General features: G+C 40.7%; 1 protein-coding gene across 2 annotated transcripts; it reads right to left on the bottom strand.

Moving 5' to 3' along the window:
* Window positions 1-1,104: 1,104 nt before the first annotated feature.
* On the bottom strand, window positions 1,105-20,477 carry LOC138821395 (26S proteasome non-ATPase regulatory subunit 5). Of its 2 annotated transcripts, XM_070013590.1 has the most exons (10): window positions 20,281-20,477; window positions 13,986-14,130; window positions 12,500-12,613; window positions 11,312-11,440; window positions 9,762-9,871; window positions 9,337-9,479; window positions 6,877-7,068; window positions 4,434-4,543; window positions 3,617-3,757; window positions 1,105-1,715 (listed from the first exon to the last, which is right to left on the bottom strand). In XM_070013590.1, the coding sequence occupies exons 1-10, from the start codon at window positions 20,451-20,453 to the stop codon at window positions 1,458-1,460; spliced, it is 1,515 nt and encodes a 504-aa protein (XP_069869691.1). In that variant the 5' UTR covers window positions 20,454-20,477; the 3' UTR covers window positions 1,105-1,457. The 2 variants fall into 2 exon arrangements, with proteins under 2 accessions (XP_069869691.1, XP_069869693.1); XM_070013592.1 differs by lacking the exon at window positions 13,986-14,130 and having other exon boundaries at window positions 20,281-20,352.
* Window positions 20,478-21,221: the final 744 nt, after the last annotated feature.

Below are 21,221 nucleotides of genomic sequence, written 5' to 3'. Positions count from 1 at the left end.
ATCAAGTTAAAATGGCCTAAAAGAAACCTCTTCTTTTGGGGCAGCGGGGGAAGTACAAAGTGGCACTGGGGTACTCAGTACTTTGTTCATGCTAGGCAAGTGCTCTATCACTTGAGCCATCAACAGGGCCTCAGTTGAAAGCTGCCACTCTAACATGCCTTAGGACAGGTGATCTCAGCAGATTGCTTTCCTGTTTAGAGAGGACACTGGAAAACAAGTGTGTACAGTTTTTGTCAATGTAAAGAAAGATTACCCTTTGTAAAATAAGAAGATGGCATTCTAGTTTATATATATTGTTTCTTCTATTCTGACTCTGGATATTAGGACTCAGTTCCTTCTCTGATTAACTCAAGATACTATATAGGTCTCAAAAATAGCAAAATCCTCACAATGATGATCTACCCATACATAAAATGGCAGTTCAGGGACCAACCATAACAGGGCAAAATCCATTGATACACAGCAAAAATTAAAGGAAGGACCTCACAGTATGGCTTAAATAGTAGAGCACCAGCTTAACAAGACCACAGAAAGAAAATACCAAACTTTTTTTGAGATTTATATTTTTATTTATTTTTGTCCATCATGGGGCTTGAACTCAGGTCCTGGACACTGTCTGTGCGCTTTTGCACTCAAGGCTAGCATGCTACCACTTTAAGCCACAGTGCCACTTATTTTTTTGGTGGTTAACTGGAGATAAGTCTCATGGACTTTCCTGCCTGGGCTAGCTTTGACCCATAATCCTCAGATCTCAGCCTCCCCAGTAATTAGGATTATAGGTATGAGCCACTGGTGCCCAGTGTTGAGATTTATTTTATGTCTACTTTCCCAAGGAAGAATAACAACAAGACATGAGAGATCTTTATTAAAGGTATTCATTCCTTGTACAGGGAACATAACTTGAGGATGTCAAACTACTTATCTTTCAAAAATATCTAAGACTTTCTTTGAAAGCAGACTCCAAAGAAAAAGAGTACACACACACACACACACACACACACACACACACACACACACACACACACACACACACACACACACACACACACACACACACACACACACACACACACACACACACACACACACACACACACGGTGGTAAAAGGAATTCTGAAATACTTTGGTTTATTCTGAAGCATATTTATAAATAAGAACATGAATACGTCCATGGAAATTCCCTAAGAACAAAACTTTTACCTTACTGGAAAGATTAAGGCAGTCAGAGGAATCTGAAAAACACTAGTTCTCTTTTGATCATGTCTGCTTGCTCTTGGTTCTATGTTGTATCTCAACAACATGGAAAGAAACAACGTTAGTGATAAGGGTTACGTCAGACACTCCATGATAGCTTGGGGAAGAGGGAAGTTTCTGTTGTCCAAAATACGGATGGAGCCGAATGCCTTAGGAGAAGTCCAGGTAAAAACATGGTCCCCTACATCAGACTCTAGAAAAACTCAATCAGCTCCTTCTACTGCCGTTGTGGAAACAGGTTTCACATAGTATGGACCTTCACTTAGGTATGTTCTAAGCCTCAAATAATTTGGATTCCCAAAGATTTCTGCAATTGTTTTGGAATTGGCAAGGGCTTTCACCAGTTCGTATTTGGCATCCTTTGAAGCTTTGTCATGTTCCACAGACCGGTCCATCACATATTCCACAAAACCTGGACTGTTGAACATAAGTTTCTGAGCCCAGGGTTGGTTTGCAATGGCCTGAAACAGAAAGCATAAAGAACATAATTGCTCTGGGCTTCAGTTATGAGATGGCGTAATACTCAGAAATGTGGCAGCACTGAACCCTAAAAATATTCCCTTTTACCTAATTAAATTCTGTCCTGAGAAACAAGAAACAAGTTACAACATAATGTCAAATAATGAGGAAATATTTATGTAAATTATGGAATATAACCACACATACAGTAAAAATAACATTAAGACTAATTTACAGGGAGAACACATATTAACATGGACAGATCTATTATATGAAAAAAGCAGATCCAAGTTATATACAACAAATAAAAAATAAAAAGCAAACGACATAAATTAAAAAGATAATGACATAAGTTAATACTTATGAGAGTTTTTTTTTTTCCTTCAGTATAGGTACTGAGGCCTGAATTTAGGGCTTAGGCACCATCCATGAGCTTTTTGTTTGTTTGTTTGCTCAGAGATAGTGTGCTGCCACCTGAGCCACAGCTCCACTTCTGGCCTTTTTGGTGATTAATTGGAGATAAGAGTCTCATGGACTTTCCTGCTGGGGTTGGCTTGGAACTCTGCTCCCCAGACCTCAGCCTCCTGAATAGTTAGGATCACAAGCTATCTACAGCCACTATCTAAATCTTCATTTGCAGAATGTCACACATTGTAGCTATTCAACGAAATACTGATTTCTTAACTACCTCTTTTAATACTGGCATCTTTTTTTTTTAATTTAATTTAATTTTATTTGTGAACATACTGTACAGAGGAGTTACAATTACATGGGCAGGATAATGCATACATTTCTTACCAAGCATTGCAGCCTCCTCCTTTGTTTACCCTTTACATCCCTTCCCAGCCTCCCCCCTCCCCCCCAATCCCAATCCTTCTCCTCCCCCCCCTCCCCCCCGCACCGACGTTGTAAAGCTCGTTTTGGACATGACAACTTGTACTTCTCATTGTTGCAACAGGTCTACCTGTATCCTTAAACAACTGGTTTTTCCCCATCTCCCCCACAAGTTATACTGACATCAAATATAGTGAAAGCAGGGGTTATACTGTGGGGGAGGGACATACAAAGTAATACTGGCATCTTTTTAAAAGAATGTTGGAGAGATAAAGCAAGTAGGAGAATTACATGAACAGTATGATGATACCAGTTACACAATTTAAGAATGTATGAAATAGCGGTGCTGTGAAGGTGGCTCAGAGGTAGAGTGCTTGCCTTACGTGCATGCAGGCCCTGGGTTTGATTCCTCGGCACCCCATAAGCAAAAAGAAAAAAGCCAGAAGTGGCGCTGTGGCTCAAGTGGTAGAGCGTTAGCCTTGAGCTGAAGAGCTGAGGGACAGTGCCCAGGTCCAGAGTTTAGGACCCACGACCAGACCAAAAAAAACCAAAAAAACCAAAAAAAACCCAACGTATGAAATACACACAACTTATATGAGAAATATGACATCACCTATGGGCCTGTAAATCCTGAGTTTGTAATGATTATATTCAGGAAGGAGGGAAAGGGAATGGAAGTTAGCATGGTATGACTTTAAACTTGAAATATTTCATGAACGAATGAATAAAAATGATATGAAAGCCAAAATCATTTAACCCATTGGGGTAAAAATGTACTGAAAAAGTACCTGAAGAATGAATGAAGAAAGTTAGGAGAGAGAGAAAAAAAAAAGAAAGAAAGTTAGGAGAAAGTACTGGATGCAGAAGGTACAGCAAAGTCCAGAGACAAGACAAGCAAGAGCATTAAGTGCCAGAAGGGAGTGGCAGGAAATAAGGCTCAGGAAGATCAGGGCAGGCGGCAGAAACTATGTGGTGTCCTTGCAAGAGCACAGCATGGACACTGGCTCACTGTAAGCACTTGTGTTGACTTGGCCAAACCCCAGCAAGGCCAATGGAGGAGAATACCTACTGTGAACACTTTTAAGGCAGCACAGTGTAGTTCAGGGAAGGGCTGATTACTGATCCCACGGAAGAGGTCCAGTGAGTCCCTTGACAAAGAGGAAAACCATGACTCTGTCATTCTCAGGAGGTCATCAGTCTGCTGCTCAGGCTACAGGACAAGAAAAGGAAAGATCTCAGGACAAAATTAATGTACAAGGAGAAAAGGATGTATTTAAATCAGAAAACTTGGGTTATGTGGTCTTACTTAAGTCTAAAACACTCATACTCAGGCCCAGCCCAGAACTTCCCCAGTTTTTGTGGGAGGTTTAGCAATATCTAATGGTTCTTTTTGTTTCACTTTTAAAGTACTGTAATTTGAACTCAAGGTTTATGCTTGCTAGATAGGTGTTCTACCACATGAGCCATGTCCCCAGGCCTTTTGGCTTTAAGTATTTTTGAAATAGGGTCACCCTTTTTTCCTGGGCCACTGTGCACCAAGATCCTATTATATTTACAACTGTAGTTGGCATGACAGGCATATATCAACATGCTTTTGCTCAAAAAGGCTTTGCTGAGGCAGTCCTCAAAATCCCTATTTTCCAAGCAGCTAGGATTACAGGTGTGAGCTATTGGTACCAGGCTCAATTCTAACACCCTATAGTTCACTCTAACTGAAACTGTCACTATCTAATAATGAAGATTATCTTTTATTAAAAGTAAGAAAGATGACATTTACTTGGTCAACGTTTACATTAAGCTAACTAGTATTATGTTGCATTACACAGGTCAGATTTATTCTGATCTATTTATTCCACTACTTTGCATTAACTTCATGATCTACTCACTGCTAAATACAGAAGAGAGGAGACTGCATCCAAACATCGTATTTTCAGCTCTGCAGAAGCGTTCTTTGCTTGATATCCTATTCTCATGAGCAATCGTTCAAAGCGAGTTCCTTTGAAGGATAACAGTATGATTCTTTTTTTGGTATGTGTAAAATACATATAAGCATAAAAGTGCCATTATAAGCACACAGTTCAGCACCATTAAATACATTCACACTGTTGTACAACTGTCACCACTATCTACACCTCCAGTTTTTTCACCAATCCCCAAGTGAAATTCTGTAATCCTTAACCAAGGTTCCCAGCCCTCCCTGTTTCCCAGGCAACCACTATCTATTTTCTGTTTCTAGGAATTTGGCTGTTGTATGTGCCTCATCTAAATGGAATCATGGAGCACGTCTTCCATGTCTAGCTTCTTTTGATTTAATATCCTCAAATTTTATGTTGTAATTCTTGTCACAATACTCTTATAGAGCAAGATTCATTGTATGTTTTAGTCACATTTTGTTGGTCCATTTTCCATCACTGATTATTGTTTTAGCTATAATAATGTGGCCATGAGCACCAGTGTACAAACAGCTGTTGGATCTCTGCTTTCAATATCTCTGAGTACATACTTAGAAATGGAATTGCTGGGCCAATATAGTAATTCTATATTTACTTTTTTGTGGCCCCTCCATATTGTTTTTCATAGTGTTTGTATCATTTCACATTTCCATTCCAAAACACAGGATTATAATTTCTCCACATCTTAGCACTTTATATTTTTTAAAACGTAAGAGAAATCATACTTTCATGTATTATACCCCATAAAGACCTAAAGCAACACAAAAATAAGCATGTAGTCAGAGACCAAGTGACACACCTAAACCACACATTGATATGCACGGCAGCATACATAAGGCAAAGTGGATAGGATTGGAATCAAAGGACCTGGATTGAGTAGCAGCTGCCCCAGTCTGAATGATCTTAGAAACTTTTCTTAACTTCTCTGAGTTTCAGCTACCTGATCTGTAAAATGAGAATGACAATGGTATGTTCTCTGCAGGACTGAAAAAGGATATGTCATAGTTTGTAAAAGCACTTAGATAAGTACACATAGCAGGGTATTAGCTGTAATATACAATGGCTTATAAATTTTCAACATATGCTTCATAAGTGTTTTTGTTTTGTTTTGTTTTGTTTTTTTGTCGGTCATGGGGCCTGAACTCTGGACCTGGGTGCTGTCCCTGAGCTCTTTAGCTCAAGGCTAGTGCTCTACCACGTGAGCCACAGCGCCACTTCCAGCTTTTTCTGCTTATGTGGTGCTGAGGAATCAAAACTAGGGCCTTATGCATGCAAGGCAAGCACTCTATCACTGAGCTTCCCAGCGCAAGGGTTTTCAAATTATTGCTGCATATTACTTTTTTATTTTTGGTTGTGGGGCTTGGACTCTGGGTCTGGGTGCGCTCCCTCAGTAATTCAACTCAAGACTAGCACTCAACCACTTGAGCCACAGCACCACTTCAGGTTTTCTGATGGTTTATTGGAAATAAAGAGTTTCATGGACTTTCCTGCCAGGGCTGGCTTTAAACCACGATCCTCAGATCTCAGCCTCCAGAGTAGCTAGGATTACAGGTCTGAGTCACAGGCGCCTGGCTTGCATATTACTTTTATGGAGAATCTGTTAAGTTATGAACATTTTCATGGATGTACCATGAAAGTATTTTTGTTAAGTCTTTTTTTTTTTTTTGGTCAGTCATGGGGCTTGAACTCTGGTCCTGGGCGCTGTCCCTCAGCTCTTCAGCTCAAGGCGAGCGCTCTACCACTTGAGCTACAGCGCCACTTCTGGTTTTCTGGTGGTTTATTGGAGATAGGAGTCTCACGGTCTCTCCTGCCGGGGCTGGCTTTGAACCGCGATCCTCAGATCTCAGCATCCTGAGTAGCTATGATTACAGGCGTGAGCCACCAGCGCCCGGCTTTTGTTAAGTCTTATAACAAATTTTGTTTCCTTCCTGTCATTATAAATACAAAAAATTTTGTGGAATATACAAAATAACCCTGATAATTGTTATTCCCTTTTTACAAATGAGGAAAGTGAGGCCTAGAAAAGTGACATGAAGTAAATGAAGTCCAAAAAGCTAACTAACACCCATGTCCTCAGTGTCAGAACTGAGTCCCAACTTGGTCTTCGAACACAAACACCAGTCAAGGAAGATGTGGAGGGGAGATGGTGTTTGGTCATAAGTGATTGGTAAAACCATAAACAGTGAGAAGTACAAAGATATAAAGCTGTTCAGCAGTAACTATGCAATTTGTAAAGATGAGTCATCATGGACAGAGAGTGCTACTCATAAAAGTTGTTTCTACAATGTAGTTAGTCCACCAGCAAATGAACATGAGTATTGAATCCTGGTCAAAAATTAATATACACCTAATGAAAGTAAAGACCAGTCATACCAACCTGTTTTCTGTAAAACCTGTTTCCCTTCAACATTGGACCCCAGGATTCCGATTGTGTCTACAGCTACACCAATCATGGTGGGATCCTGACTCTCTGTCATTTCAAACACTTTTTCCACAAAGACAGGATAACGTTCACAAATCTGCTGAGGGCTATCCATGACAGCCAGGTTTCCAAAAAACTTCACGAATCCTAAAGATATTTACAAAAATGCATTTTAAAAGCCATAGACAGCACAAATGGTAGATTCAATGTTTTTACAAAACAGAGATAAAACTACAGGTTAGAAAGAAAAGAAAGGCTAGAATAGTGTATTGTTTGGAAACCAGAGACCATAAAGACCAAAGGACTTGTGATGGGTAGTCCTGAGAGAATAGAAACCCCAGGTTATCAATGGAGCTAGGTCTAGATGCTGAAGTACTGTCCTATGTAAGAAAGAGAACAAGAGTACAAAGACCAATGGATACGAATTATAGGGCATTAAGTTTAGTCACTATTGGAAAGAAACTTTTAAACAGAAATGGTCACCAACAAATAAAGATAGGCTACCTCAGGAAGGAATAAATCTCCAACTCCTGGAAGTATTTAAAAAGATCAACCAAGCTGGGTGATGGTGGCTCATGCCTGTGATCCTAGCTACTCAGGAGGTTTAGATCTGAGGATTGTGGCTTGAAGCCAGCCCTGGCAGGAAAGTCTGTGAGACTCTTATCTTTAAGCATTAAAAAGCCAGAAGTGAGCTGTAGCTCAAGTAGTAGAGTGCCAGCCTTGGGCAAAAAACTGCTCAGGGACAGTGCCCTAGCTCTGAGTTCAAGCTCTAAGAAAAAAAAGAAAAGAAAAAGAAACGTTAATCAATAATATCCTGCAATAGAATAGCTGGAATACATTTTCTGTTACTAAAGATTCCATATCAGACTTGATAAACTTGTGACATACATTGTGTCAGTCAGTATTAGTATTTTTATGTGCATTTCTTTTCATGCTTTTAAAGAAACGGCAATGTTTTTGTTTTGTTTTTATGTTGTTCCAGTATTTGAGCTTGAACTTTAGGACTGGGAGCTGTCCTTTAGCTTTTTCCACTCAAGGCCCTCTTACCACTTGAGCAACAGGTCTACTTCCGGCTTCTTGGTAGTTAACTGGAGATAAGAGTCTCAGACTCCTGCTAGGGCTGGTTCTAGGTGGTGATCCTCAGATCTCGGTTTCCTGAGTAGCTAGGATTACAGCTTAAGTACCGTAAGTTCTCTAGCTTTATTCTTTTGTTTAATATTGCTTTTGCTATTTTGTACTTTCAGATATATTTTAAGACTTTTTTTTTCTATTTTTGTAGCAAATGTCATTGGAACTTTGACAGAACTTTTACAGATTGTATGCAATCTGTAAATGGCTTTGAGTATAGACAATTAACCCTATTAATCCTTCCAAACTATAAACCTGAGATAGCTTTCCAATTGTATCTTTAATTTTCTTCATCAATATCCTACAGTTTTCAGTATAGAGATCTCTATACTGATCTTTTTCCTTCTTAGGTATGCTTTCCTTCATTTCTTATTTTGATAGTTGTCAGTGTATAGAAATGCTACTGAATTTTCTATGTTGCTGTTGTATCTTACAAATTTACTGAATTAATTTCTTAAGCCTAACAATTTTTGGTAGATGCTGTAAGGTATTCCATACATGAGATTGTGTCATCTACAAGTAACTTATTATATATTATACATTACATATATTTGGATGCCTTTATTCATTTATTTTTTTCTCTTACCTAACTGCTGATTCTCTTACCTAACTTTTACTTCTAAGTGGTAAATGAGAGAGCAGCCTCATCTTGTTTCTGATCTTAAGAGGAAAGCTTTCAACTATTCACCATTGAGTACATATTAGCCATGTCCTACAGGCCTTTGCTGTGTTGAAGTCCAGTCCTTCCATACCTAATTGAAGTGTTTTGTTTTTTTTTGTGCTGGACCTGGGGCCTGAACTCAGATCCTGGGTGATGTTCCTGTGCTCAAAAATAGCATTCTATCACATAAGCCTCAGCTATACTTCTAGCTTTCTGCTGGTTATTGGAGACAAGTCTCACAAACTTTCTTGCCCAGGCTGGTTTCAAACCAAAATCCTCAGATCTCAGGCTCATAAGTAGCTAGGAATACAGGTGCCAGCTACTGGTGCCGGTTCCTTAATTGATTTTTTATGATGAGATACTGCATTTTATTAAATGACCTTTTTGCATATATTGAGAAGATCATGTGTCTTTGGCCTTCTGTTAATCTGGTATACCACATTTATTATTTGTACATGTTAAATCAACTGTGATTGAAGACACTATGCTATGAATTTGGTGGCTATGGGTATTTTCTAAAGTGAAAGAGCTTTAAGGAGAATAATCTTTGGCCTCCTCCAACTATGTAACTCAGAAACAACAACAAAAAATGTACTATCATTTCCACAAGAATCAATGTTTCTTACCTGGCAAATAGAAACTAGAGAAAGGGTCTGAATCTGCACCAACGATTATATTAGAAATCTGGTCAATTACTCCTTCTTGAGCAAGGTATTGTCGTCCATGATGGGTATATGCCAGTGATGTCACCATCTCTATACAAGTGGCTCTAAAAGGAAAGAAAGATGATGTCAAAGAACCACCTGATAAAATGTTATACCATCTGAAATGGCAGTTGCCATCTGATTTCAGTAAGAGCACACTTGCCTAGGGATAAAGGACACAGTCACTCCAAAACCTCTAACTTGTCTAACATGACCTGAACTATTTTCTGAAAGCCATAAGATGGCAGCATGGACAAAAGTGGAAAATCATGCTAAGTAACAAGGCTGGTTTTCTGATGTTCCAAAAAGGACATCTCACTTTATAAACTCTCCTTAAGTCAACATACCTGACCAGTACATCCTCGCCAGTCAGCTCTCTCAGGAGCTGGGTCACGAATCCACTTGTGGTACAGTAGTTTAAAGACTCAGGGGACACAGAAGAAATCTCCACAATTAGCTGAAAGAAAAATTAGAAAAAGGTCAAAACATTCTTAAACCTATTAAATTTCATTTTAAGTTACACATCTAAATAGGTACTTTATATAATTAAATTCTTTAGTATCTATTACTTATTATTTGTCTCTAAAACATCTTCACTGAACTCACAAGAAATTGCTTTGGTACATAAATATTCCTTTACATATGGATAAATCCACACTTACCCCCAAAAAATATATGAGTCAGGGTGTATGAAAGTTTTAATTAGCAACAACAGATATATAACCATTCATTCTTAGGCAGAATATGTAGCTCAGTGGTAGAGTTCTTGCTTAGCATGTATTAATACCAGCACTTAATACCAGCACTGAAAAAACAAACTTGTTCATGTAGTCTGTCAGTCATTTAGTCAGTTCATTTGACAAGCATGTCCTGAAGGCTTAATAAAAAAAAAATGAAGGGGTTTTAAGCAGATGTGATTCAGAAATGGATTTTTTAATCCGAGCTAGTACTGGGGCTTGAGTTCCAGGTCTCTATCTCACTAGGCTTTTTTGCTTGTGGCTGACAATCTGGAACTCTATTCAGGAAGTTCCTGCCTGTACCTGTAAGTTCTAATGTCTACCCTGCTCTCTTTTGCAGTAGTTTTTGAGTTTCAGGTCTGACATTGGGGTCTTTGATCCACTTTGGGTTGATGTTGGTACATGGTGACAGGCAGGGATCCACTTTTACTTTTCTGCATATGGCTGCCCAATTTTCCCAACACCAATTGTTGAATAGGCTTTTTTTCCACTGTACGTCCTTAGCTCCTTTGCCTAGAATTGATTTGGCTATTCTAGCCCTTTTGTTGTTCTATATGGATTTTTATTGTTTTCTCTATTTCAATAAAGAACATCATTGGGATTTTGATGGGGATTGCATTGAATTTGTCTGTCATTTTTGGCAATATTGCCATTTTCACAATATTGATTCTACCTATCCATGAACATGAAAGGAATTAAGATTGTACAAGGTTCCATTTCAGATATACGGCCCTACTAACTATTTAGTTTGGGTCAATTACTCCTCCAATAGTGAGGCTAAAATATTAACGTACCTGTTTTATTACGAGAATTAAGATAGTGTATGTGAGGATTTTAATGAAGTGCTCAATACAAACTTGGTAGAAATGGCCACTTTTTCTTCCTACTGCCATAATAATTTTGTTTGATCTGTTATCAAAGGTATCCTACTCCTCTAATACAGTACTTACCCTACACTCCTCTAATAGAGGATTCACATTACACTTTGTTTTTTGTGATTGTCCTATACAGCAACATGGGATCACATCAGCATCCTCCCTGTACCTCAGATAATGGCTGGCACAGTTTATGTGCAAACTAAATGATCCCCCTTGCTTTCCATTGTAATTGACTGGATTCTACTCTGTAAGCATTAAGAAAGTGTGGGCTCTTAGTCTTACCTCATAGACCCTGTACCGAACAATATCACTTATCTTCATTACAGTTTTTAAATCATCCAGCAGGTTGCTTTCAAACAAGGCCTCCAGCCCAGCTTGGGTTAATGATATCCTTGACAGGGACTTGATAGCCTTATAAGAAAAACAATATTTTAAGTTAACAAAAATATGTATCTACTTCCTAAGGTTGATGTGAAAATTAGTGCACAAAATGCACTCATTCAATGAGTTGAGTATTCACTCTATTTTAGCTACTGATATTTATAACTAGAAAAGATTAGCAACACAATGTAAGCCCAAGTGTGTCCTAGAAAAGAGGGGTTAACTACTATTTACTTATCCATTTATTACTTGATATCATCTACATGAGGATACAAAGTTAATTCCAAGTTTTTACCTCTCAATTCAGAAGGGCTTTTATTTTTCTTTTAATATAATTTTATTATTAGTAAGGAGTTGTAGAGAGGGGTTAGTTATTTCATAAGACAGGTAAAGAGTACATTTCTTTTTTTGGACACTGTCACCTCTTTGTTTTCCCTCAGTTTCTTCCTCCTGTCCCTACCCACAAATTGCATAGTTTACTTTCCACATAATGCATACTGAATACCATGATTGCATTTGCTCACCCTCCCTCCCCTTATGCGCCCCCTTCTTGCCCTCCTAAAAAGAAAAGAAACTCGAAAGCAAAACCAAATACCAACACCACTATCATCATCAACAACAACAAACCCCATGTCTCTATTTCCTGGAATTCATTTTGATAGTATTTTAAATGTTCAGGGAGTTATGCTTTTGGGTTCCTCCCCAAGTCTGCTTGTGTGTGAATACAGAGTCCCTTATAAGTTATCATATCCACTTTTCTTTTAGATCTAGCTTTCATATATTAAAGAAAACATATGCCATTTGTCTCTCTGAGCTTAGCTTATCTCACTTAACATGATTTGTTCTAGGTCCATCCATTTCCTTGAAAATGACATAATATTATCCTTTCTAATAGATGAGTAAGGTTCCATTCTGTATTTGTACATTTTTTGATCCACTCATCTATTATGATAGTCATAACTTGGCTACTGTGAAAGGTGCAGCAATCAACATATGTAAGTGTCTTTACAGTATCCTAGCCTATTATGCTCTGAGTAGATGAGAAGGTCTTTTCTTGACTTTAGGACACAATGTCTCTAACAAACTCACCGCTTTAGCTACAGATAGATTCTCTCCACCAATGCAATAAACAATTTGTTTTAATAGGTCAGCATTATTTAGAATCTCAGTGACAGCATCTGAATGTTCAACAATTCTTCCAACCTGAAAGAAAAAAAAAATCAGAAATACTCTTCCAAGTTAGAACAACATTTGCATATATGATGTTCAAATTTCCACAGTATGCAATTATTTTAGAAGTTAATGATCACAACTACCACCCAAGTTTTTTTTTCGGTCGTGGGGCTTGAACTCTGGGCCTGGGTGCGGTGCGTCAGCTATTCGCTAAAGGCAAACGCTATACCACTTGAGCCACAGCGCCACTTCTGGTTTTCTAGTGGTTAATTAGAGATAAGAGTGTCACAGAAGCTCCTGCCTGGGCTAACCCTGAACTGTGTTGCTCAGGTCTCAGCCTCCTGAGTAGCTAGGATTACAGGTATGAGCCACCAGTGGCGCTTATCTAATTTGTTAAAAAGTCACAATTGACATTAAGGCCAGAAGCACATACATATTGTCACACCTTTAAATGGGGAAGAAAAAAAAAGTAAAGCGCATATAGATCAAGCAGTAAATATAAATCCTAAGTCATGTAACTTTTTAGCAGTGTTAACTTTGGGCAAGTTAACTTCTTTGAGCCAGACTGTCATGTGTAAAGTGGGAAAAATGATACTTAATTTAGGGTTGTTACAAAGATTAAGTGAGATTACATAGCCACAAAGCATCTACTATAGAATGTGGTACACACAGAATCAACGAAAAAATTTTTATCTTTGCCCTTTGTGCTGAATAACCACTTTAGAGAAGAAAATAAAAAACAGTGTAGGATCTACATTCTTAATTGTTTGCTCGCAAATTTTTGTGTGTATGTGCAGGTACTAGAGCTTGAGCTCAGAGCCTTGTATTCTCACTTGGCTTTTTTTCTCAAGTCTGGGGCTCTACCACTTGAGCCACATCCCCACTTCTGTCTTTTTGCTGGTTAGTTAGATGTAAGAGTCTCATGTACTTTTCTGCCTAGGCTGGCTTTGAACTTCAGTCCTCATATCTCTGTCTCTTGAGCAGCTAGGACTACAGGTATGAACCAGTGCCCAGCCTCCCTCAGTGATGATTACAATAATGCTTAGTTATGTACTACTAGACCTAACATAGCAGAGTAAGTGTTTGAACACCTAAGAATCTTTTTCTCTAGACTAGCAGCATCTTGAAGAAAAAAAAATACCCAGATTTATCTTGGTAACTCCAATAATAGATAATATGATACCTGCCATGTCCAAGGAGTTCAACCAGTATTTGATATAACACTGATTAACATTTTATTTAGTGGAACTTTTTATTTTAGCATATATTTCCAGATTATAGTTATGTACAGTAGAATAGCCTTGATATACCCTAGAGACAGTGAAACTAACACCCAGCATAGAACCTGGCAGAGAACAGATGACACAAGTCAGTTCCTATTTGTGCTAGTAAAATTTCATACCTGGGACAGAGTAAGGATTTTGACAGAATCATCAGGATGAGTCAGTCCCCTTTGTAGGTCAACCCTGAGGTTCCTGGCCACGTGAACTGGCTCCATAGCTTGGAGGAATCTCTCCAGAATGGATACACATAAATCCGTCTGTTCCCTAAAGGAGTCACCATAGATCGCATTAGTTCATGTCCCGTTATACTGGAAGCAACTGCTACAGCTTAGCACAAGAGGATTCTTCCAGAAAGACTTCTCTTCAAGACAGCAGCTCTGCTCACTCATTAAACATTTGCTACATACCTATTATCCACTATGCAGGGGTTGGGACTATGAAGACATAAGATATACTATTTTCTATGTCTCAAGTTCAGTCTAATGGAAGATACAGAAAAATGGAAGGCGAGTACAACCCAGGTACAAAAATAGTACAAGCTAGGGCTTACAAGCTACAGGAGCTTAAAAAAGAACACAAGGTATAGGGAAGGCTTCTTAGAGAAGTAACATCTAAGGTTTTTTTTTTTGTTTTTTTTTGATTGGTCGTGGGGCCTGAACTCTGGGCCTGGGCGCTGTCCCTCAGCTCTTCAGCTCAAGGCAAGCGCTCTACCACTTGAGCTACAGTGCCACTTCCGGTTTTCTGGTGGTTTTATTGGAGATAGGAGTCTCACGGTCCCTCCTGCCCGGGCTGGCTTTGAACCGTGATCCTCAGATCTCAGCCTCCTGAGTAGCTAGGATTACAGGCGTGAGCCACCAGCTCCCGGCCCTGATTCTAAGTTTTTAAAAGTACAAGTAATCTAGGACAAAACTAATCCTAGCATATGAAATAGTATTGGAGAATAAGACATGTCATTAATATTTTAAATAAACCTGATGGAGCTTGGTATGACTGGGGTTAGTATAGGGGAGGAGAAGGAAGAAGACAAAAGGGAGAGATGAATAGCAAGGAATAAAGAAAGAAATCAGCTTGCTAGGCAGACACTCCTTTTTTGTTATTTTTTCAGGAGGGCCTAGTGTTTTTTGTTGTTGTTGTTGTTGTTGTTGTTGTTCAAGGTCAATCTCAGACCATGATGTTCCTACTTACAAGTCCCAGGTAGCTGGGATCACAGGTGAGTACAACTACGCTGGCTTACTAATTGAGAAGAGGGTAGAGCTAGCCTTAAAGAGGGTCAAGGCTAGCCTTAAACTATGATCCTCCCAATCTACCTTTTTAGACATCTGGAACATTTGAGTATTTGAGACATCTCTGCATGGATCCACAAAGGAAACTTGACCCAGGGATTGTACCTTGAATCACTGAGCCCAAGGGGTAATGAAGAATGTTTTCATGCCCAAGATAACCCAAATGTCCACCAACTGAGGAACAGATAAATATAACATGGTGAGAAGAATAAAGGGAAATGCGGAATCACTGTTTCTGATATGGGTTTTTTTCCTTTAAAAAAATGTTATTAAAGCCAGGTGAAATGGAGTATGCTTGCTTGTAATCCTAGCTACTTAGGAGACTGAGGCAGGAAAATTGCTCAATTCCAATGATTAAAGACTAGTCCAGACAACATAAGTGAGATCCTGTTTCAAAGAAAAAGAAAAATTGGGATCATTCATTTTCCATTTATTTTGTGTGTGTGTTGTGTGTGTTTGTCAGATGTGGGGCTTGAACTCTGGACCTGGGCCCTGTCCCTGAGCTCTTCAGCCGAAGGCAAGCCCTCTACCACTTGAGACACAGAGTCACTTCGGGTTTCTGGTGGTTTATTGGACTTTCCTTGCCCAAGCTGGTTTTGAATCGGGATCCTTAGATCTCAGCCTCCTGAGTAGCTAGATTTACAGGCGTGAGCCACTAGTGCTGGGCTTATGTGGTTTTTTTTAAACTGTATTTTGTTGTTGTTTTGGTATCAGGGATCAAACCCAGGACATTGCATTTGCTAGGCAAACACTTTGCCAATAGGCTACATCCCAGTCCGTGCGTGCGTGCGTGCGTGCGTGCGTGCGTGTGTGTGTGTGTGTTTGCTTGCTGGTACTGGGTCTTAACTCAGGGCCTTGAGCTCTCCCTTGGCCCAAAGCTGGTGCCACTTAAGCCAACCCTTTTTTGGTCAGTCATGGGGCTTGAACTCTTTTGTTCAAGGCGAGTGCTCTACCACTTTGAGCCACAGCTCCATTGCTGTGGTATTCTGGTGGTTAGCTAGAGACAAGAGTCCTACCCACAGACTTTCCTGCCCAGCTGGCTTCAAACTATGATCCTCAGATCTTAGCTTCCTAAGTACCTAGGTTTACAGGTGAGAGTCACTGGTGCCTGACACTGACCAATTTTTTGGGGGGGAGGGGTCATGGGGCTTGAACTGAGGGCCTGGACACTGTCCCTGAGCTTTTTCACTCAAGACTAGAACTCTCTACTGTAGGCTATAGCACCAGGCTTTCTAGTGGTTAACTAGAGATAAGAGTCTCCCTGCCTGAGGTTGGCTTCCAACTGTGATCCTCAGATCTCAGCCTGCTGAGTAGCTAAGATTATAGGTGTGAGCCACCATTGCCCATCTTGCCCAATTTTTAATTGGGTAATATCATCTTGTATGAATAGTGAGGGTTTTTTTTATATATTCTGAATACAAGTCCTTTATCAGACGGAGCCTTCGAAAAGATTTTTCTCCATTGTGACTTGTTTTTTCATTCTCTTAACTATAACCTTTGAAGATTAGAAAGTTTAATTTTAATGAAGTCCAATGTATAATTTTTAATCTGTAAAAGCTAAGGTTAAAAAAAATCCTATTTTTTTTCTAAAAGTTTTAGTTTTAGGTGTTACATTAAGTCCATAAATCCATTCTCATATACTGCTCATGGGAATTGGGAATGTAAAATGGTATACAAACTATGGAAAACAAAAACCTATCCAACTCTTCAGCCCTTCTATCTTTAGACATTTACTCAAAGAAAAGAAACTGCTATACAAAGGCTTGTATAAATGCAGCAGTGATACTCACTGGACACTATGTTGAAAATGAGCTATACAACTTGTGGATGGGAAGGGAAAAACTGGGAGAGAGGGAGGGAAGGGGTAACATTGTCCAAAAAGAAATGTACTCTTTACTGACTTATATGTAACCCCTCTGTATATCACCTTTACAATAACAATAAATAAAAATTTAGGGGGGAAGTAGGGGGTGGGGGAGTGGGAGATGGGAAGGGATGGGAAGGGGAAACAAAGGAGGAGGCAACAATGCTTGATAAGAAATGTACTCATTATCTTGCCCATGTAATTGTAACCCCTCTATAGGGTATTTTCACAATATAAATAATAAATAAAAATTTAAAAAAGACTGGTATATATAAATGTTCACAGTAGTGTTATTTATAAAACCCCTAAGCAGAAAACTTTTCCCACTGACGAACATCAATAAATTTGGGTACATCCATACAATGAACTACAACTTAGCACGGAAAAGGAATGAACTATTCCTTTACACTGCATCAATAAATCTCAGAATAATTATTTTTGTGAAATAAAATTAAAACAAGCAAGACAGCATACTCCATGACTCTATATACATAATGCCCCTTCACTCACATCAGCAAAACCCCAACACGTTCATCTGTATTGATGGAAAGTGTGAAGGAACCTGAAGAAACTTCTGAAATGTATGTTCACTATCTTGATTATGGTGATGGTTTAACACATATATGAAAATCTGTCATATCATACATTTTATTATGTGTACTGCATTGTATATAATGCTTTTTTTTAAGAAAAAAAAAGTGGTGTTGGGTGCTGGTGGTTCACACCTGTAATCCTAGCTACTCAGGAGGCTGAGATCTGAAGATCACAGTTCAAAGCCAGCCTGGGTAGGAAAGCCGTGAGACTCTTATCTCCAATTAATCACCAGAAAACTGGAAGTAGTGCTGTGGCTCAAGTGGTAGACGGCTTGCCTTGAGCTGAAGAGCTGAGGGACAGTACCCAGACCCAGAGTTCAAGCCCCACAACTGAAAAAAAAAAAGAAAAGAAAAGAAAAAAAAAAGAAAAACGTGGTAAAAGTTTGCTAAAATACACAATGTATAACTTTCAGGTCATAAGTGGTCCTTTATTACCAATAAGTAAGTGGGACTTTATTACCAATAAGCCAAAGCGTTAATAAGAAGTCTTGTTTCTTTTTTTTTTTTTTTGGTCGGGTTGTGGGGCCTGAACTCTGGGCCTGAGTGCTGTCCCTCAGCTCTTCAGCTCAAGGCTAGCACTCTACCACTTGAGCCACAGCGCCACTTCCGGCTTTTTTTTCTTTTTGCTTATATGGTGCTGAGGAATCGAACCCAGGGCCTCAGGCATGCAAGGCAAGCGCTCTACCACTGAGCCAACTTCCCAGCCCCTGTTTCTTTTTTGTAAGTAGTTTTAGAACTTAATTTCTCTCTAGATTTTTACTGGGCACAAGTGGCTCATGCTTGTAATCCTAATTACTCAAGAGACTGACATCAGAGGATTGAGGTTCAAAGTCAGCCTCAGCAAAGGTTTGTGAGACTCCATCTTTAATTTACTAGCAAAAATATCAGGCTGTGGATGGGCATGGCTCAAGTGGTAGTGTGCCAACTATGAACAAACAAGCTGTGTAACAGCATAGGCACAGAGTTCAAGTCCCACACCAGAGGAAGGGATTTTTATCTACAAGATCAGAACTTGAGTCTATAATATAGTAACCTTTATGGTTTAGCTAGAATAGTAGCAATCTATGTGGAGACTTTGAAACTATCTAAAAAATAATTCCCACAAATTGAAATCAGCATGCTATAAATTGCTTCAAATTGTCCTATTTTTAAATTTCCATTAAAATTGCTTCTATCATTTAGCAATCTTATTTTTGCCATATTTCTCATACTTCCTGTCACTTCACTTCCTGTTTTATTTCTGTTGCCAATTTTCAGCATGACCTTTGAAAGTCTCTTAATCTATAATATGAAGAAGTTGGACTAGCTACTTTCTCCAAACTGATCCTAATCTAACATCTGGCACATATGGTATTATATACTGTATCCTAGAAAAGCTGAACAAAACAATGCCCCTGCCTTCAAAGAAGTTAACAAACTAGAAAGATAGAGATTATAAACAGAGAACTATTATAAGACAATAGAGTTAAGTATCATTCATTAACAGATAATGACAATATCCTTTAAAAACTCTGAAGACCAGTCATTTGCAAATGGAGTTATAGCCTACTAGTGGGAATGGGGGGGGGGTGCTGGGTTTTAAAAGACAGAATATGGAGTGGAGAGGGTGTTTCTGTTATAAGGACTGGTGTGAACAATGTTAAGAAAGTGCAAGTCATGCTTAGGCAACTTTAATGGTGTGTCATGGTGGATGGAACAGATGAAATTAAGCTGGGTAAAGCAAAAGATGAGGCTGGAAAAGTAGGATGGAAATATACTGGAAAGGGCCTATTGGATAAAGAAGTCAACATTTCACACTGTATGTAGGCAAGGGAAAAGATCTGGGACAAGTGGCCTAAGAAGTTTGCTGTGGTTGTAGGGTGGGATGGGCAAGTTAAAAAAAAAAGCGAGAGGTAAAGAGTGTCAAGACCTGCAAGCCTGGTGTGTGTGTGTGTTTTAAAATTTACAGATAATGGGAACATCTTTGCAATTTTCCTTTCTTCCTGAACATCTATTAGAAATATTTCCATGTCGACATATATAAATCAATCCCAATATTTAAAAATCTGCATAGTGTAAATACACAGTTAATCATTTATGGATACTTAGCTTACCAATTTCTTGCTGTCACATGCCACCTGTTACGAACAGGCCTCTGCACACAGCACATTTTATACGAGTATACCCACGTTCTTGGTTGGAATCTAAAGGTATGTCAATGTCATGTTGATGGGTCTTGGAAGTGGAGTTTTAGCTCAAGCGGTAGAGTGCCAGTTGTAAGCTCAAAAAAGGGACAGAACGCAGGCCCTGGGTTCAAGCCCCAGGGTTGGGCGCTGATACACGCACGAACACATCCACACCCCCCACGCCCCACCCCCACCATGTTGATGAATTCTGCCACACTACTCGGCCAGAATCCCTTTCAAAGAGGAGAAAAGCCCAGAGCTTGTCGCCCGTGACCGTGGAGGTCTTGCAGGTGGGCAAGCCTTGCATTTCTCCTCCAGTTCACGGGTAAGGCGGTGGGGCCGGGAAACAGGGAAAAAACGTGCCCGGAGGCTGGGCTCGAACCTCAGCTGCGGCCTCTCGGCCCGGCGTGGGTCCCTCCCGGCGCCCCGCCCCACCCCGCACACCTCCACACTTGGGGTGTGCGGGGAGCGGGGAGTCCCCCCTGCTCAGGCCCCCAGGGTTCTCTCACCGAAGGTTCTGGTTTAGCAGGGAGAAGAGGGGCCCGAGGCGCAGGTCTGCCGAATGCTCCCGCAGCTCGCCCAGCGGCACGGCCTGAATCACCGACTGCAGAGCCCGCAGCTCCTCCAGCGGCGCCTCCAGCCGCGCCACCTCCCGCAGCAGAGCGAGCGCCTGCGCGGCCATCTTGCCTGCTGGCACGCCCACACACTGGGGTTCCCGGGCTGGCGGGGTGGGGAGGGGAGGAGCCAAGGGAGGGGACTCCTCAGGACTCGCGAGATCTGCGGACGGCGCCACCTCCGCCAAGTCTCGCGATACCGGGTTCCTTCGGCGGGGAGTCAAAGGTCCTTCCTGATGGCGGGTTTCAGTGTGGCCGTGCTCCGAAGCTTCCGCCACCAGCTTTGGCGTCCACGTGGTGAACGCGTGGCGGGCGAGCCCTCTCCGGGGGGCCTGCAGGCGGAGGGTGCGAGGGTTTATCGGGAGTGAAACGGCTGCCCTTGCCGAGGATCTCAGCTGTGGAGGAAGCGGCCTTTGTTGAGGCCGCGGGGAGCGGAGCCCTGAGGCCTGGGATCCTGCGGCCGCGAGATCGAATCCCCAACCCGACGCCTGTTCAGAGCAGGCACCGGCTTCTGCCCCTGGAAGACAGAAGCTGGATGAAGGGCGTGAGTGGGTGTCGCCAAGCCAGCGATACGCTTGGTGAAGAAAAAACGAGAAGGCCCCTTTGGGCCGGCGTGGAGAGCTTCGCCGTCATGGAGGAAACCCTGCGGTCCTGGAGCGGATGCAGGCTGCGGCTCCAAAGGCCTGTCCCTTCGCCACTGCAAAACTCATCGATCCATAGGCGTCCGAAGGGAACCAGTGTGGTCTGCGCGAGCCAGATCGGGGTTGAGAAGTTTAGAAATCGAGGCTGTCTGCCAAATGACGAGGTCGGTAGGGAATGAAGTACCTTTAAATGCC

The sequence above is a fragment of the Dipodomys merriami genome, unplaced genomic scaffold, assembly GCF_024711535.1.
Source record: "Dipodomys merriami isolate MVZ:Mamm:240054 unplaced genomic scaffold, mDipMer1.0.p SCAF_910, whole genome shotgun sequence".
Lineage (NCBI taxonomy): Eukaryota > Metazoa > Chordata > Mammalia > Rodentia > Heteromyidae > Dipodomys > Dipodomys merriami.
This window is presented reverse-complemented; position numbering and strand designations above follow the sequence as displayed.

What these genes read in the sequence shown, in the direction of transcription:
- LOC138821395 (XM_070013590.1), bottom strand. Translation starts at nt 20,453, where the DNA reads ATGGCCGCGCAGGCGCTCGCTCTGCTGCGGGAGGTGGCGCGGCTGGAG. An exon ending in AAATCCTTACTCTGTCCCAG is followed by an intron (nt 12,614 to 13,985) that starts GTATGAAATTTT and finishes TTTTTCTTTCAG; the next exon opens with GTTGGAAGAATTGTTGAACA. An exon ending in CCTCTCTTCTGTATTTAGCA is followed by an intron (nt 3,758 to 4,433) that starts GTGAGTAGATCA and finishes CTTGTCCTGTAG; the next exon opens with CCTGAGCAGCAGACTGATGA.